The sequence below is a fragment of the Musca autumnalis genome, unplaced genomic scaffold (assembly GCF_047663935.1).
Source record: "Musca autumnalis isolate F117 unplaced genomic scaffold, ASM4766393v1 scaffold_1, whole genome shotgun sequence".
Classification (NCBI taxonomy): Eukaryota; Metazoa; Arthropoda; class Insecta; order Diptera; family Muscidae; genus Musca; species Musca autumnalis.
In genome coordinates this window covers 255,340,085-255,358,374 of record NW_027411644.1, presented here as the reverse complement: position 1 = coordinate 255,358,374, position 18,290 = coordinate 255,340,085, and the positions used below count along the sequence as shown (strand labels likewise).

Sequence of the window (18,290 nt, the reverse complement as noted above, 5' to 3'; positions counted from 1 at the left end):
ACCTCTAAAGCAAATTTTTAGATAAGGACAAGTATAAAATATTTGGAGTGTTGGAGGAGATCGCATTTATGTTTTTGTATTTTTTGTTGTTTCATTTATTGGGTCATTATTTGTTATTATTTATTTTAATTTAATTCAAAATTTATAAATTTATTATTTTTAATATGTTATTCGGCCCACCTTAATGTTTTGTTCGTTCGTCCCACCCTAATATGTGTATTTCTTGTCATAAGTCTCTTTTGTGTTATGTTCGTTATGACGAGAAATAACAACAACAATGCCTACATAGATTAGGCATTTGCCTGTTTCTAGTTTCGTCGTCCGTTTTGTGTTTGAAAGGGTAATAACAACAACACTGTTGTTTGACCAGTTCTCTTTGTATGTTTATGCACATACTAAGCAATAACTGTGGCCCTTTCTGCTTGTTTATTTTGATCGTGATATTTTCATATTTTCGCATATTTCAATTCTAATGCTTGTGTTTCAATTTCGTTTTGTTCCTCTTTGTTATGTGGCCCTTAGAGTAGGGATAAATAATAAGAATTTTTTTAGTTGATCTATGACCGGCAATCTAGTGACGCAAATAAATTGAATTTTTTTATCGAAAAAACAACCGTGTTTTATTTAAATTGTTTTCGGGCGCAAAATAAATTTCTGTGCAAACATTTTGGCGACCGTGACAGGACGGTAGTCATAAAATTAAAGTAGATTAATTAATAAAATTAATTAACCGAACAAAATAAAGTGGAAGAACAAATTTCTGTGTCTCAGTGTTTTTCGTCGTTCGTTGTTGTTGTTCTGCACATTCGGTGTAACAACAAACACAAGTAATTTGCCGCTTTATAACCAATCGTGGGTTTTGATTAATTTTAATTTCTACCGTCGTTCTAAATTTATTGTTTTTGAAAAGGATTTTTATTATCCTTTAGCAGAAAGTGGATTTTTTGTTGCTCGGAAAAAACTTTGGTGTTGCGTAATCGCAATTCGTAACATACACACAAACATAGACATTTTCGTTTCGTGGAAAATATTGGAAACCTAAGTAGCTCAATATTTAATAAATTGAAAAACACCATCTTGAGTGAAATATTTGCTTTTTACATAAACATTTTGGCGCTATCATTTGAAAATAGAAGCCAAATTCTCTTTTGTTGTTCGATTGTGATTCTCTTGGATTATTTCTCAAAATGCCAAAAGACAATATTGACATCGTAGAAGAGAATGCTATTGATTCGGAACTAGCTTCTCTTAAACAACAACGTAGCTCAGTGAAAAAGAACATTTCTAACATACAGAAAAAAGTGGAAAAAGATGGATCTAAAATGGATTCGACCATTTTAGAATGTCGGCTAGAAATATTGGAGTCGTACTTTAAACAATTGTGCACAATACAAAGTCAAATAGAAGCTCTTAATGCAAATGACAGTTCTCGTATCGATTTAGAAGAAACATTTATCGTGGCAAAATCAAAAATATTGAAATTGATAAAGAAAAATTGTGGTCCAGTGTCTATGGAATCTAGTTTCATTAACGCTTCAATAGCTTGTGGTTCAAATTCTCGTTTGCCTTCACTGAAGTTGCCCAATTTCGATGGAAAATATAGTGAATATCAAAGATTCATTACTGCGTTCTATAATATCGTACATGAAAATCCATCGATCAGTATAATTGAAAAATTTAACTACTTGTTGAATTGTCTTTTGGGTCCTGCCTTAGCCGTTGTTGAACCATACCAAGTTTGTGAAGAGAATTATGAAAAGGCTTTACAAAGATTGCAAGAAAGATATGACAATAAAGTGCTCATATTCTTAGAACATATCGAATCGTTGTTCAATGTTCCACAAATGAAAAAGAGTGATAGTGTTTCGTTGCGCCATCTTATTGATACCGTATCTGCTGTTCGTGGTTCGTTGTTGTCGCTCGGATCAGAGGCAGATGTCATGAATGCAATTTTAGTGCATTTGGTGCTTTCAAAAGTGGATAATGAAACTAAAGATAACTATGATGAGAAACAAGACTTTAAATCGTTGCCCTCATGGGATTTGTGCTATGAACTATTAAGTCGTCGTTGTCAGTTTCTCGAAAGTCATAGAAAGAGAACTGAACTTGTTGAAAATGTTGTTTCAAACAAACCTAAATCACCTAAATTCAATCGGTCGGCTCATACTTTAGTCAACTCAAATTCGAATTGTTCATATTGTAACTCAAGTGAACATAACATCTCAACATGCTCGTCGTTTGCCAACATTGTCGTCTCGGAACGTTTTAATTTCGTAAAACGTAGTGGACATTGCATCAACTGCCTTCGAAAAGGGCATATGGTTTCGATGTGTCCCTCAAATTCTCGATGCAGAGTTTGTGATTCTGCACATCACACAATTTTGCACATCTTCAGTAATCCAGATCAACCCAGTTCTTCAAATTCGAATAGTAATTCACCGCAACCGTCAACCAGTGGAAATCCAGTATCGTTAGTAGCTCGGTCGTTCAAGAGAGCAATAATTCCAACAGCACAGATTCTAATGAAGGACTATTGTGGTAACTTTCAGACGGTAAGAGCTTTACTCGACTCATGTTCTGAACTCAATTTTATTTCGGAAGAAGCTGCAAAAAGGCTGAAGCTCAAATTTAGACCGTTTTCTCAAGAAATCTCTGGAATCGGAGAAGTTAGAACAGCAATCAAGTTTTCTGTGGACACTACAATAAAATCAAGAAGTAATTCGTTCATGTGGTCCTTGACATTTGCTGTTACTAAAAACATTTCGTCTCGTCAACCTGGTGAATTAATCAATACTTCGCAGTGGAAGATTTCCCAAAACATAGAATTAGCTGATCCATTGTACTACAAGCCAAAACCTATCGATGTGCTCTTAAGTGCCGAAGTCTTTTTCGATTTGTTGCTGGATGGCAAAATTTCGTTCGGAAATGGTCTGCCATGTCTTACAAATACAGTTTTCGGCTGGATAGTTGGTGGTTCATCGCCTAGTCGTTCTAATTCAAACTCGTTGACTTGCAATTTAACTGTAAGTATGCATGAAGATATTAATATTGATGGAACTTCAACACACACTAAAGAAAAACAATCATGTGAAGATCAATTTATCGAAAATAGTCGCTTTGATTCTTATGGAAGAATAGCAGTTAGCCTTCCATTCAAGAAATTACCCAATTATATTGGTAACTCATTTGCAATATCTCGTAGACGTTTTTTGTCGCTCGAAAGTCGACTTGAACGTGAATCAACTTTGAAATCGATGCATGAAGAATTCATGCAAGAATATGTGTCGCTTAGAAACATGTCGCCCTACAACCAATCGTTGAATAATTTGCCTTATTTAATACCTCATCATTGTTTTCTCAAGCATTATAGTAGCTCTACAAAACATCGAGTCGTATTTGATGCTGTCGCTCGCACTTCGTCGAATCATTCGTTGAATGATATATTGATGGTCGGTCCAACAACACAACAGGATTTGATCATCACACTCTTTTCGTTTCGCTGGAACAAATACTCTCTCACTGCAGACATTTCGAAAATGTATCGGCAGTTTCGTATTGGAGAACCGGATAGAAGTTCTCAACTCGTTTTGTGGAGAAGTAACAAAAATGATAATATAAAGGTATTCCAATTGAAGATAGTAAATAATGGCTTATCGGCCGCCCCATTTTTCGCAAATCGTATTTCGTTTCTCATTACAGATAAGCATATCACATCGCATTCTTGTGGTTCGGAGGTCTTCCAAAAAGATCTATACGTCGCTGACGTACGTACTGGCGTCGATAACATCGAAACTCTAGCTCTCAAGAGGGACGAGTTAATACAAATCTTAAAATGGCATGGTTTCGAATTGGCTAAACGGAATTGCAACCATGCGTCGATCACTTGGAATGATGATACAGAAAACATCATTAATACATCGGACAACATTACCGAAACCTTGGGTAATCTAATCTGGAAATCTAAACAAGATGTCTTTCTTTGTAATCTCGTGTTGCCCGATGTCAAAAATGCCACAAAAATATCAATTTCGGCGCTCGCATTCAAAAATATTAGATTTTCTTGGAATTTTAAATCATCGAAAGTTGCTGCAATCAAAGCTCAATCTTTACATCGTCGTGCTGGAGGGTCTCTCAGTAAATCGTGGCTCAAACCAAAATACAATATAGTAAATTATGTCTCATCGTTGCACATTTGGAAAGATTGGAAGTTTGTCCTTGAGGGACTCAAATTACATTCGTCGATTATAAATACTTTCATTGCAAATCGTATCTCAAAGCTTCAAGAAGAAACACAAAACGTTTTTTGGAGACATGCATCAGCAAGAAGATATCCAACTGATATTGTATTTCGTAGTTGGCATGTTCCTGAGTCGTCAATCTTGGCTTCGTTTCGTAGTTACTCATTTCTCAAAGAAGAATGCTCTAATTGTCTTGATACGGGAGAAGAATCTATCATAAACGGTCCAGAAAATAGAAAAATCTGTGGAAATAATGCTTTTGAAGACATTATGGATAAGCATTTGGTTTATTTGAAATGTATTCGATTAATTGTTTTTGTGTTTTGTATCTCCAACAGATGTCCAAAGAAGAAGCCTATTGTTTTTGCCCCCATGATTCATAACCAGCTAGAAATAACCCTTTGGAAATACATCTTACTTGTAGAGCTGCCTTGTCCTGCATTTGGTGTGTTTCGACTGACAGAGTCCAATTTCCATCAACCGTCACTGATGAAAGTTGGCGGACTGCCATCAAATACTCGTAGTAGATATGATGAAAATGTTATCAAACAACCACAAGTCGTTCATAGTCTCGCCATTAATGAATATTCGAATCCACAATATCGGTCCTTTACCACAACAAGAATTTTGAACCTTGATGCTTCAACGGGCGGAGGATGTTGGAGGAGATCGCATTTATGTTTTTGTATTTTTTGTTGTTTCATTTATTGGGTCATTATTTGTTATTATTTATTTTAATTTAATTCAAAATTTATAAATTTATTATTTTTAATATGTTATTCGGCCCACCTTAATGTTTTGTTCGTTCGTCCCACCCTAATATGTGTATTTCTTGTCATAAGTCTCTTTTGTGTTATGTTCGTTATGACGAGAAATAACAACAACAATGCCTACATAGATTAGGCATTTGCCTGTTTCTAGTTTCGTCGTCCGTTTTGTGTTTGAAAGGGTAATAACAACAACACTGTTGTTTGACCAGTTCTCTTTGTATGTTTATGCACATACTAAGCAATAACTGTGGCCCTTTCTGCTTGTTTATTTTGATCGTGATATTTTCATATTTTCGCATATTTCAATTCTAATGCTTGTGTTTCAATTTCGTTTTGTTCCTCTTTGTTATGTGGCCCTTAGAGTAGGGATAAATAATAAGAATTTTTTTAGTTGATCTATGACCGGCAATCTAGTGACGCAAATAAATTGAATTTTTTTATCGAAAAAACAACCGTGTTTTATTTAAATTGTTTTCGGGCGCAAAATAAATTTCTGTGCAAACATGGAGAAATAATGAACTCGAAAAACTGCATTTATTGCCTCAAATTTCAAAATATATGCAAAAATTCCACAATTTTTATACATTTCGCACCGTATCTCCACAACCGTTATTTTTTTCTTAATGTTTTCTTTTGGAAAAATATTCGCTGGAATTTAATGTACAACTCTTCGGAACATGTCATTGTTCTAAAATACCTCTTTAACGTTGTTTTCAGCATATTTTTCAACGACCATTTAAAAAATATGTCAATAATATGGTGAAATGCGAGAATAAACTGTTGGTGTGAACTGTGTTTGAAATACGTGTTGTAAAAGATATGATGCAAAATACTGCTGAAACAACATGAAGTAAGCATTTTAGAGTTTCAGAATGTTCTAAAGAGTTGTTGAGAATTATTTGGAAGATTTTTACAAAAGGTTACTTGGTTCAACTCTCAATAGTTTAGCCCATACTGACCAGAATTTCAGCAGTTATGTAAAATTTTCTATATTTTATAGATTTTGATGCCGTAGATGGATTTTTTGTTATGTGGGTTTTTCAGAAGATAAGTTCTACTAGTACAGGGCTACAATATTGCAAGGCCAAATTTTCGTTTCGTTTGGGAAGTTTAGTGGAACTTTAAGGGATTTTCAAAGTACATGAAATTAATTAAACTTTTATTGAATTCGTTAGCTAAGTACTCCACTGCAAATGGTCCATACTCAGTTTGCCGATTTACTCCACGAAACGACTTAAAAATGCACTTAAAGTTGCACTTTTGTTTAATAATTTTTTTTGTAAGAAATGTATTTTTGATTCGTTTTAAAAAAATGGAGTGGCGCGGACAAATGGTAAGTCAGTATGCCATGATTTATTTTTCTTAATATTTTACAAAACAATTATGATATTTTACACTTAAAAAAATGCAAAAAACCCTTATTGTTTTCGTGCAATTTTAGTCGGAAAGAAGTGATTTTTTAAGTTTTCAAAATTATAATTTTTTATTTTCCGTGGACATTTCAAAAGTGGGTTCCGTACATTCACGTGTTAAGATATATATAATCTGAAAGATTGGATTCTCCTCTGTTCGCAAAGCTATAAAACAGCTGCGGTATCGCGCGGTCTTTGGAGATATTCAAGATTTTCTACAAAGACTTCGGGAATTTCATTCAGTTGCATTTTTCCAAAGTGGAAGGTAAACGCGACAATGAACGCCATTGTTGGCTGTGTTTTGAAGAAATGGACTCACTAATTCTAACAATGATAATTTCTGTAAAATTAAGAAACCTCTCGCAATTTTTCATAGCTTTGACCTCTAAATATTGGTGATTTACATATATTGCAACATTTTTAAATGCTGCGGTGCAAATACCAAAATACGTTAAGAATTGTAATGCAGTGCAGACCTGAACTTGATCTGAAAGACATTATTAACAAAATTAATGGTGCAGACCTGCTGAATGGACCAATAAACATTGTAGATACAAATGAAAATAACAAATATTGACAATTTACTCCTTAATAGATGTGTAGGGTTGTGGGGCTTCACCCAGAAGTGGACCTATGTTGACAGCTTTAGTATGAGGAGGTTTTTTATTCGCTAACATCTTAAAATTTACATTTGCATTAAAATCGGCTGCAATTTTTGTCTTTAACCTTTAAAATACCCAATATGAGGGAACCCGGCATGTGGGGGCTATTCCAAAACGCGAACCTATATTGAAAATTTTTTGTACATAAGTTTTCTATCCCCTGGAAACTCAATATACCAATTTGCATCAAAATCGATTGAAAAATGAATGTAAAACGTAAAAACGGCAGCCACCGTTACATGAGCTCTACAGGATACCGCGGGTCTATGTGGCCCAATTCGAGCCCCACACTGTCCACTGATATAAGAAACATTTATGCAAAATTTTAGGAATCTACACCTTTTCCTTTAAAAGTTATTAGTAAAGTTCCGCTAAAACCATTCTTTCGATGAGGTTTATTTTGACTAAAGGCTGAGAGTACAAAAAATGTAGATTGGGAAACATTTTGTTCATGGATTTTTTGCTAAAAGAATGTATGCATGTATTGATCTTGGATTGGACGCCAGAATTTCATTTTAAAAGAATTCAAGACTGGTTGCCAGAGTTTTCCTAGTTCCTGGTCAATTTATGAGAAGATCCACGATCGGAAACCAGAATTTCTATAAGAGAAGTCCGACGATTGGACGTCAAAATAGTCTATTTACATGAACGATTGGCAGTAGAAATCGTCATTTACATACCCGCGATTAGGTGCTAGAATTTCATGATTGATAGACTCACTATTGCTCACAATATTTTTTTTATCAAGAAAACCACTATCGGCCTTCAGAAATTCTTTGTGATAAGATCTACGATTGGACACCAAAATATCTTTAGGGAAATAACGATAGTTGGTTTCTTTATGACAATAAAAACGATTGCACACCTGAACTTCTGAAATTGAAAAATTGACCATACTCTGGAGTGGAAAATTAAAGCCTGAAACAAGGGGAAATTGGCCAAGAACTCTTACGCCATTTTAATTAAAAAATAGTAATTAAAATTATTTCATCAGTAAAATAAGCCTAAAATAAAGTTTAAGTCATTGCTAAATACTAAATGTTCGCTAATATTAACTTTAAAAATTTTGGTCAGGTGGGCCCCCCCCCCCCCCCGAAATGAAATCCTGGCTACGTCCCTGTTTACAGCCATGTTATGTTTTTCGTGGGCAACTACACGCTTCATGTCATAGTGGCCCAATACCTCTAAGTCATACTCTGACCAACTGAAATTACTGGAGGGCGCGCTATCTAGCGAAAAAAATGACTCTCAAAGTAAGATATATTTCCAAAATGGAAATATTCATCGGAAACCCTATAAAGTATATACTATATTCTTGATCAGGGTAAAATTCTAAGTCGGTATAACCATGTTTGCCTGTTGAAATCAAAATACAGCTCGCAATTTTTAAGATAGAGCTTTGTAATTCGGTATAGAAATTTATATTACTCCTAGGATGTTTGGTATTGCAAATGGGCTATATCGGTCTACGTTTTTATATAGTCCCCATAGAACGGTACCATCCAGTTTTCGGTATTTTGAAGGCTTTAGCCTCATTGTCTCTCCGAAATGGCTTAAAATTGGTACTTAGTCTTCTTTGGGGGTATAAAACTTTTTTTGAAGGTTATGGCCTCAATATTCCACCGAAATTGCTGAAATTTGGTATTTGTTCTTCATTTGGGGTATTAAACGTTCCATATGAAATTTTTCGATATAGATCCACGCCTTAGTATAGCCCCCATAGAACGGTACCTCCCTACTTCCGGTATTTTGGGGTATAAAACTTTCTACCAGAAATTTGTCGTTATAGGCCTTCATATGGCCCCCATAGAACGGTACCTCCCGATTTTAGATATTGTCAAGGTTGTGGCCACACCAACCCACCGAAATGGTAGAAATTTGGTATTTAGTCTTTGTTGGGCGTAAAAGCCTTTCTGACTGAAATTTGTCGGTATAGGTGCACGTTTCGATATAGCCCCCATAGAACGGTACCTCCCGATTTTCGTAATTCTGAAGGTTGTGACGTCAATATCACACCAAAAGACTGGAATTTGTTATTTAATCTTCAAAAGAGGTTTGCAAATATTCCAGAAGAGAATTTTCAATATGGGTCCGCGGGTTCCTATATCCCCCATAGAAGCGTACCTCTTGATTTTCCGTATTTTGAAGGTTTTACCGAAACATCAGAAATTTGGTGTTTAATCTTTTTTGAGTCTAAAAATTTTCTGCCAGAAATTTGAAGGTATAGATCGGCGTTTTGATATAGCCCCCATGGAACGGTACCTCTCGAATTTGGGCATTTTGAAGGTTAGCAACATTGTTTTAAAGAACATGCTGAAATTTGGTATTTAGCCTTTTTCATAAACGAAAGGAAACTAATTGTTCCGTTTTATTTCAATACAACTCATGGAGGTTATAACAAGTTCTAGGTTCTAGGAAGTTGTTAACTGACATCTTAGGTAAATTTTTGTAGTTCTTTTTATTCTTGAATTTTGCACGGTTCGGTATCTATGGACCAGAATCGGAGAAAAAAGTATAAAAATCGAATATTTTCTAAAGTTTTTTGCTATTTTGACCTTTAAGAACAGTTCGTAGTGGGCTCTGATGTTCCACAAAGTTGTATACTGATATATCCGCTACATTATTGTGGTTGAATGTTTTCTTGAATTTTTAATGGTTTAATTTCTATGGAGCAGAAACCGAAAAAAGAAAATAAAAATTGCATTTGTTTTGCTATTTTGACCTTTAAGAACCATTTTTACAGGGTTCGTATGTTCTAGAAAGTTGTTTATTGAGATCTAAGGTACATTTTTGTAGTTGGTTGTTTGATTCAATTTTGATCGGTTTGATATCTGTAGGCCAAAATCTGAGAAAAAATTATAACGGAAACTTGACCTTAACGATTTTGACCTTGAAGATAAGGTTGAATGGATTTTATGTCTTCACAATTATTATTCTTTAAGATGAGAGCTACAACTTTGCCTCCACGAGTAAACCAAAATTCTTAGCGATTTAGAAGATATGAGCCTGAAAAAATGGTCCTTTTTGACATCAAGGCCTCAGGTTTTTGGGGGCCCATAACCGCGAAATTCGAAGTAACGGGGAAAAACGCCGAGACACGTATCTTCTTATTTTCTGTCTTCCATTACGCTGCGGGGTCAGAATATGGTTAATTTTCCATGACACAAAAAATTACACACAGTGATATACACACTACTTACAATGTAAACCTTCAAACTGGCATGACATGTGCTTAATACATATCTTCGTTTGGTCTATCATGGTCCCCAAAGTTTTTCAATTATTTTTTTGCTATATAAATTTCAGCATAAACACATTTTAATTTATTTACGTAAATAAATGTATTGAACTATTTCATATTTATTGCTGCTCATTTTTATTGCCTTTTTTATTTTGGTTATCATAATTTAAAGAGGATATCTCGCATTCATTAATAACAAACATATGTTGAAATTTTTGCCCTTTGCTTGAAATCATTATTTGAGTATTTTACTTGTTTGTCCTAATTAATTTTCTCTGGCATACACAATCTCACAGATACATCAGCACATATGTATATATGTATGCTGCACACATACACAAACACACAGGCATTTCACTGTGAAATAAATCAAGGATTTCTTGTATTTAAATAATGAGATTTACTTATTTCGAAAACTCTACATGAACATAATACGTACGAATACATATGTAGGAGTATGTTGTTGTATTTTTGGTTCGTTTTGTTTTTTTTTCTGGATTCTATTTTTGGTCCTATTTTCATTACGACAATGACATGTAAGCATAAGCGTGTACAACTCTATGAATAGACAAAAAGAACCGGAGCATGGTTTGCAAAAGGCCAACATTAACTAGTATTTTCAAGGATCTGTTTTATGAACTTTAATTGCCGGCTAGTAGAGGTAGTTCCAGAGTGTGTGTGTGGGACCATAATTGAATAGCCATTTACTTTCCACAACATTAAACCCATTTTGAGAAATGAAATGTGAAGAGGCAAACAGAACATTTTAGGAATGCATTCAGGCTAGACTCATTACGCAAACGACAAAGGGGGTTAGCCATCCATAAATTTGCGTTAAGCTTTATTTGCGGTTTTCCTAAGATTTATTAGATTACCAAGCATGGTTAGAAATGTAACAAATTTGCTTTTTAAGACACTTGGTAAATAATCTTTTTTTCTTGTTGTTGTTGCTAATGTTCTAACCTCTGCATTTGAAATGTTATTTATTTGAAAGTCTGTACAGGTTTTTGTATTGCTGCGGTTGAATTGGTAATAAAAGTGAAATTACTATTAATAAATAATAACCAAAGGAGCATAAGAAAGGTAATATTTTGTTATTCGAACATCAATTTAAGAATTCAATGTTTTGATGGACTACCAAGTTTTACACCAGGGAATATAACAAAAAATATATAATTTTGACTATTCTGTAAGCAGGGAATAAAACAAAAAAAAATATGTAATTTAGACTAATCTGCAATTTTGTGTTCTACCAAGTTGAATCTAAGATCCACAATGGAATTTATTGTAATGTTGAACATAACATCATCATTTGTACAATTTAAATTCGACCACCAACTGAGTTTCAGTTTTTGTTATAAATTTTAGATGAAACTAATGACAAAAAAGGTTAAATGTTAATTAACATGTAAATGTTGATTGACATTTTAATTTACGCAGAAGCCTACCAAAATAAACGTTAACATGTATCCCTGCGAGAGTATCACAGTAGCCACCAATCTTTCTCCCACTTTTTCTGCTGCTAATAAAACGAAATCGAATGGTATTTGCACTACTCATGTAAAAAATCTTGCACATTGGTTTTTATAGATAACCATTAAGAAGAGTGTGCAGATTTTATCAGGTGATAATAACCGTCGGCAACAAATCATTAAGGATTTTCATATCAGGTATTTAAAATTAAATCGCGGTCAAAGGTTTTTAGGATTTTGCTTCGTCATCAAATTTTGTTCGTCATCACATTGCTGGTTCGTTACGACACACTATGTCGCGAGTTCATATTAACTGTGGCCAAAAATAGAAGGAGTTGTTGTAGGTGCATCAATTTTGGTGCACGTACCTATTATTGACTTACAATCTCCAGGACAAAAAACTGGGATAGTCGGTGCACGTTTTAATATAGCCCCCATAGAACCGGACCTCCCTATTTTCAGTATCTTGAAAGTTTTTTCATAATGACTTACCGAAATTACTGAAATTTGGTAGTTAGTCTTCAGCTGAGGTATGAAACTTTCCAACTGAGAATTTTGGGTGTAAGTCCACGTTTTAATATAGCCCCCATAGAACGGTACCTCCAGATTATTGGTATTTTGAAGATTTTAGCCACATTATTACACCGAAATTGCTGAAATTTTGTATTTGGTCTTCGTTGGGGGCATAAAACTTTCACCTTGAAATTTGTCTGCATAGGTCCACGTCTTCATATAGCCCCCATAGGACGGTACCTCCCGATTTTCAGTATTTTGTTGGTTTTAGCCTGATTATCACACCGAAATGGCTGAAAATTGGTATTAAGTCTTCGTTGGGGGCTTATAAGTTTCCACCAGAAATCTGTCAGTATAGGTCCTCGTCTTCCTATAGCCCCCATAGAACCGTACCTCCCCATGTTCGGTATTTTGATTGTTGTGGCCTCATTATCCACCCGAAGTGACTGAAATTTGGTGTTCAGGGGCCTAATTATGTGATTCGATTCGATCGAGAATTTACTCGTGAATAAGTTTTCGACACGAGAAAAAAACGGCATGATAAGACTCGATCGAAATCACTGATCGAATGTTTCGAGAGTAACCGGTAATCGAACTATGTGTTCTTTGGGGAAAGTTATGAAGGTAGACGTCAAAAAATGTGTTTATTTCAAATCAAAAACTAAAAAACAAAATTATGAATGAAAAAATGTAAATATTTGTGGAATTTTTTGAACAATACATTGAATAATAATTTCGGAATGAAGTAGTGCTAAGAAAATATGAAAATTGTTAATGTTTGCAAAATTGTTTTGTCATTCTTGTTACAGATTGCTAATACATCTACCTTAATAATTCTCTCTAAAAATAAATGAGAGAATTTGGTGGGTGTTTTGCGTTAGCCTCTCTGAGAGAGTATTTCCTTTGGTAAACAACGGGGGATGAACTATTTAAAATGCACTTTATTAAAAGTTGTTCACCTATAAAATAAAGCCTATTAATATTAAATAATTTTTTGTTTTGCAGAAATGTTTTTTTTTCAACTTATATTTTAACGACTGCAAACACTAATTTTTGGTTAATGATAGCATGCATATGTATTTATTTTAATTATAATTTTATCACAATTTCTTAAAACGACTGAAAAGGACTTTTCCCAATTTCTCTTATTTTGTGTAAAAAATGCTCACAATTATTTACTAATATCATTTTTCCTCTATAAACCGTCAATAAACAACAATATTTTACATTTTAAACACAAATACAATAAGAAATCTTTCATTTTGTTTGTTTACGATAGGCCATTTGGCTACGAGAAATTACTCGCAAATTTATGCTCAATTTCTCGATAATTTTACTCGATAACGAATGTTGTCATCCCAACTTTGAGTACTCGGGTCGAAACAACTCGATGTCGAATCACGTAATTAGGCCCCAGTCTTCATATTTTTTGTGAGCTTATTGAATGCATCAAACTCTTGTCTTTATATATGAGATTGTCCTTTGAAAACGTTTTTTGACCGATTAATGGTCAAAAACAGTCCATTTTTTTGTAAAATATCGAACTTCGACTTTCGCTATTCATCATTATTTGTCTGCATAAGCCCACAAAAATATATGATGATCGGTTCATTCGTTTTCGTGCTATAGCCAACACCGCAAAGCGCTTTGTTAAAATAGGGGATAACCCCTGAGTGAGGTGGTCGCTGAAAAAGAGAAATAACATGTTTGTCTGCAAACCTCTGCAGCTGGGACCTTTATACGTTTAAAATACTCACTTTTCACAACTCAAACAACAACTAATATCGATATACACTTTTATAAATTTTTCCCACTCCACTAATTTTAAATTTGGTTCACAAAATCGATGTACTAAGTACCATAGACTTGGGTAGCTGTAAACACCATATGATCACTATTTACTTTGAAACCAAATTAAATTCATGTCTATTACATCCAAAGCAACTTTAAAAATTTATTTTAGAACGATAAATTACTTAAGTTTTAAAATTTTGAGCATAATACAAGTTATTAATTTTAGGACAAAAATATATATTTCTAACAATTATCGGATTTGAACCTTCCCATGGACAAAACTACTTGCAAATCAATACCATAATTCAAATTCCTTCAAATTGAAATGTTTACTATAAATTCTCGTCAATAAATTTGTATTCCGAAGTATTTGATTTTGATCATTTTTGGCCACGGTCGTGACACTGTGCGACATGGCCTAGTCAACGCAATCGTTGTATCTCGATACATTAAACTATACTGATGTCGTTGTATAGCCGATACACTTCCCCTGCAAACATTTTCTGTCGCCTGCTTGACGAAAAGGTCACTTAAAAGCGATTGTGGTGTCTGCTGCTACAGTCGCATGTTTATCCAAAAAGATAAAAATGACTGAAAAAACTGTTCCAACTTTGCTGCCCTAACTGGCTTGTCGCATCCGTCACTACTGGAAGTTATAAAAGTGATAAAATTGGCTTGACGAAAAAAAAATTTTTATTTATTTTTAATTTTTTCCCCTTTTTAGGACGATTTTATTTGTTTGTTTGTTTATTTGTGAGATTTTAATTATTAATTTAATTAATCTAGCTACATGGCCTAAGGAGATTCTATTGAAAAAATGATGTCTAGCTAATTCCTACACATCAACCACTATGCGACGATCGTTTCGTTAACTGATTAGGTTAACATCATCAGGCATATTAGATGTTATTGCTAGACAATTGTCGTAATTTGCAGCCCCCATTTACACGTACATTATTGCAAATTTGCACTTGTGAATTTTAAATTGAAGCTTTTTATTTCCGAAGACGAGTCATTTGTCCCCCTTTTTTACTAGAAATCATTTTTTTGTCAATATTGCATCATATTACATCGACAGCTTTTTTATCGTACTGTAGTATGCCTTTCATAAAGAACGATTTTAAGTGGATTGTGGTTTTATTGTTGTTGCTGTGTTTATGGTGGTGCCGAGGTAGACGAAGTCTTTAACTAACTCCAAGTTATAAGTACCAACCTCCTCAATTGGTTCGAGTTCTATGGACGCATTGTTTATCGACATCAACTTGGTCTTGTCGCCGTTAACATGTGTTGTGGGAAGTACAGACCCAACTTACCAGATTCCTCTTCGACCTTCTCAAAGGTGTCAGTTACTTATTTTACTGATCAATCCATGTGGCTTTTGGTGAATATTGTACCACTTCTTTTAAAGTTAGTAGCTCATATAACCTTTTGCAGCAGAATGTTGAATACGTCACACGAAAGGCTGTCTTCCTGTCTGAAATATCTCTTGGTACTAACAACCATAAGAACGTTAAACATTTGGGTTTGGGCGTCGGGTTAGTAATCCTTCCCTAGAAAAAGCAGCTTACTATGAAATAACAAAATAAAATAAAAACAAACCCCTCTAAAGTTGACGAACCCCGCAAACGTTTTAAGAACCATGATCTGCGAGTCTGCACCTGGAATATTCGCACACTTTACATTGAAGGTGCTGCCTACGCATTGGCAGATGTACTTGAAAAGTACAAGGCCGACATTACTGCCATACAGGAAATACGATGGATTGGGAAAGGCTACACAACAACACCTAAAGGTGACGCACTGTATTATAGCTGCCATGACACAAAACATGAGTTTGGTTGCGGATTTGTAGTTGGTGGGAGATTAAAACATCTGGTCTCCAGCTTCACCTCAGTGAATGAAGGACTCGCCAATCCGATGTAAAGCAAAATTTTTCAACGTCAGCTTTTTTGCGCTCATGCTCCCACTGAAGACAAGGACTAACTGACCAAAGATATATTTTACGAGCGCTTAGAAGAAACATATGACCATTGCCCTGCCCAATAAAATTATTCTAGGCGATTTTAATGCCAAAATTGGAAAGGAGAATATCTTTGGCCCAGCAGTCGAGAAATTCAGTCTCCACAGTAAAACATCAGACAACGATATGAGGCTGATAGACTTTGCAGCTGCAAAAAACATGGTAGTTAGCAGTATCAGATTTAAGCATCTCGATATTAATAAGGGCAACTGACTGTCTCCAGATCAAAGAACAAGTCATCAAATTGATCATGTTGTAATAGATAGAAGACATTCATCGAGCGAATTGGATGTACGATCGTTCCGAGGAGCAAACATAGATTCGGACCACTACCTTGTTGCAGCAAAGGTAAGTACCCGTCTAAACGTTGCATATAAAGCACGAAAATATACAACGTGGAAGTTGGACATCTATAGGCTGCAAACACAATAGATAGTCGCAGCATATTCCACTCAACTAGCCCAATTACTTAATGAAAGCACTTCGCGTCCCGATAACATATCAGCACAATGGCAAAAAATTGGCCACTCCATGCAAACAGCCGCAAAATCCATACTTGGATACCAGAGACCTCCATAAAGGAATCCATGGTATGACCAGGAGTGTCGTGCTTCTACCGAAGAGAAAAATGGGGTATATAAGGCGACTCTACCATCAATATTAACGCGTAGCGCACGATAGAAGTATCGGGAGAAAAGGAGAGAAGAGAAACGTATTTTCCGGAGGAAAAAGAAAGATGGAAATGCGAGAGTGTGAAATAAATCGAGATGTACAGGAGCCATAATGAAGTCCAAAAGTTCTACCAAAGAGTGAAACGTCAAACTGTTGGCTTTGGTACATGCACGTCCTCCTCTAGAGACCAGCAAGGTAATTTGGTAACTCATACAGATAGTGTGCTCAGGATATGGAAGGAATATTTTTCCAAACTGTTGGTATCCGTTAGTAGCGAAGACGGCGAAGATACCACAGATCAAATCCCTGAAGATGGTATTGAATGTACACCGCCCAGCTGATGGAGCCGATGGCGTACCAGCCGAGCTGTTCAAAACCGAAGGCGAGGCGCTGATAAAGTGTTATTATCAGGTAGTTATCACCATCTGGCAGGAAGAACAAGTACCCGACGATTGGAACCTGAGCATCCTATGCCCTGTCCACAAGATAGGAGATAAGACTGTATGTATGTCTTCTCCCTATTGCCTACAATATAGTGTCAGGGATATTGTGCGAACGGCTTAAGCCTATGGTCAACGAAATAATTACCCTGCGGCAAATCCTGGAGAAGACCCAAGAGTTGCAATTTAAGAACAAAGCCACATCTCGTCAAACAAAAATAATGCTTTACAAAACACTGATACTACCCGTGCTGATGTATGGTTCCGAAGCCTGGGTACTTGAGCAAGCAGACAAGGCAGTGCTAGGTGTGTTTGAAAGAAAAATTTTTCGAAAGATCTATGGACCCATCTTCGTTGACGGTGAATATCGACGTCGTATGAACCACGAGCTGCATCTGCTATACAGCGACATCAGTATAGATAAACGTATCGAGATTCAACGATTGCGTTGGCTAGGCCATATCATAACAATGGTAGAATTGGCAGGCCTAAGTTAAGATGTAGCAAACGATTGGATGAAGAGATGAATAGGCGTGGTATTCCAGAAAGCGAAGCAACAAACAGAGAGAATTCGAGATCTATTCTTAGTTCGGTTTATGGAACAAATGTTCTGTAATGGGCCAGGTTCTTTCCTATTTAACGACGCACCGGGTATCATTTACTTTATACCTAAACTATTATGGACGCTAGAATGATTACAACAGACGGACATATGGAATGTTATATACATATATACTTTATATGGTCGCAAATGATTAGTTCGATGTGTTACAACCAAAAAAACCAACTTAATATACCCTCCATGGGTGCCACCGTGGGGCAATTGCATTGCACGCAAAAGGTCGTGGGTTCGATTCCAAGGCCAGACAACATCAACATTTTCAACGGTGGCAAAATACCCCTCAGTGATGGTGGCGACATTTCCTGAGTATTTCAGCCGTGTAAAACTTCTCTACAAGTGGTGTCTTAGGACACGCCGCGGCGTTCGGACTCGGCAATAAACAGTAGGTCCCATATCATTGAGCTAATAGGAATCGGGGTGAACTCATTAATATG

General features: G+C 35.5%; 1 protein-coding gene across 1 annotated transcript; it reads left to right on the top strand.

Annotated features, from left to right (window-relative positions):
• The first annotated feature begins 1,187 nt into the window (after nucleotides 1-1,187).
• On the top strand, nucleotides 1,188-4,621 carry LOC141391355 (uncharacterized). Its single transcript, XM_073964267.1, has 2 exons — nucleotides 1,188-3,449; nucleotides 4,577-4,621. The coding sequence occupies exons 1-2, from the start codon at nucleotides 1,188-1,190 to the stop codon at nucleotides 4,619-4,621; spliced, it is 2,307 nt and encodes a 768-aa protein (XP_073820368.1).
• The last annotated feature ends 13,669 nt before the right edge of the window (nucleotides 4,622-18,290 follow it).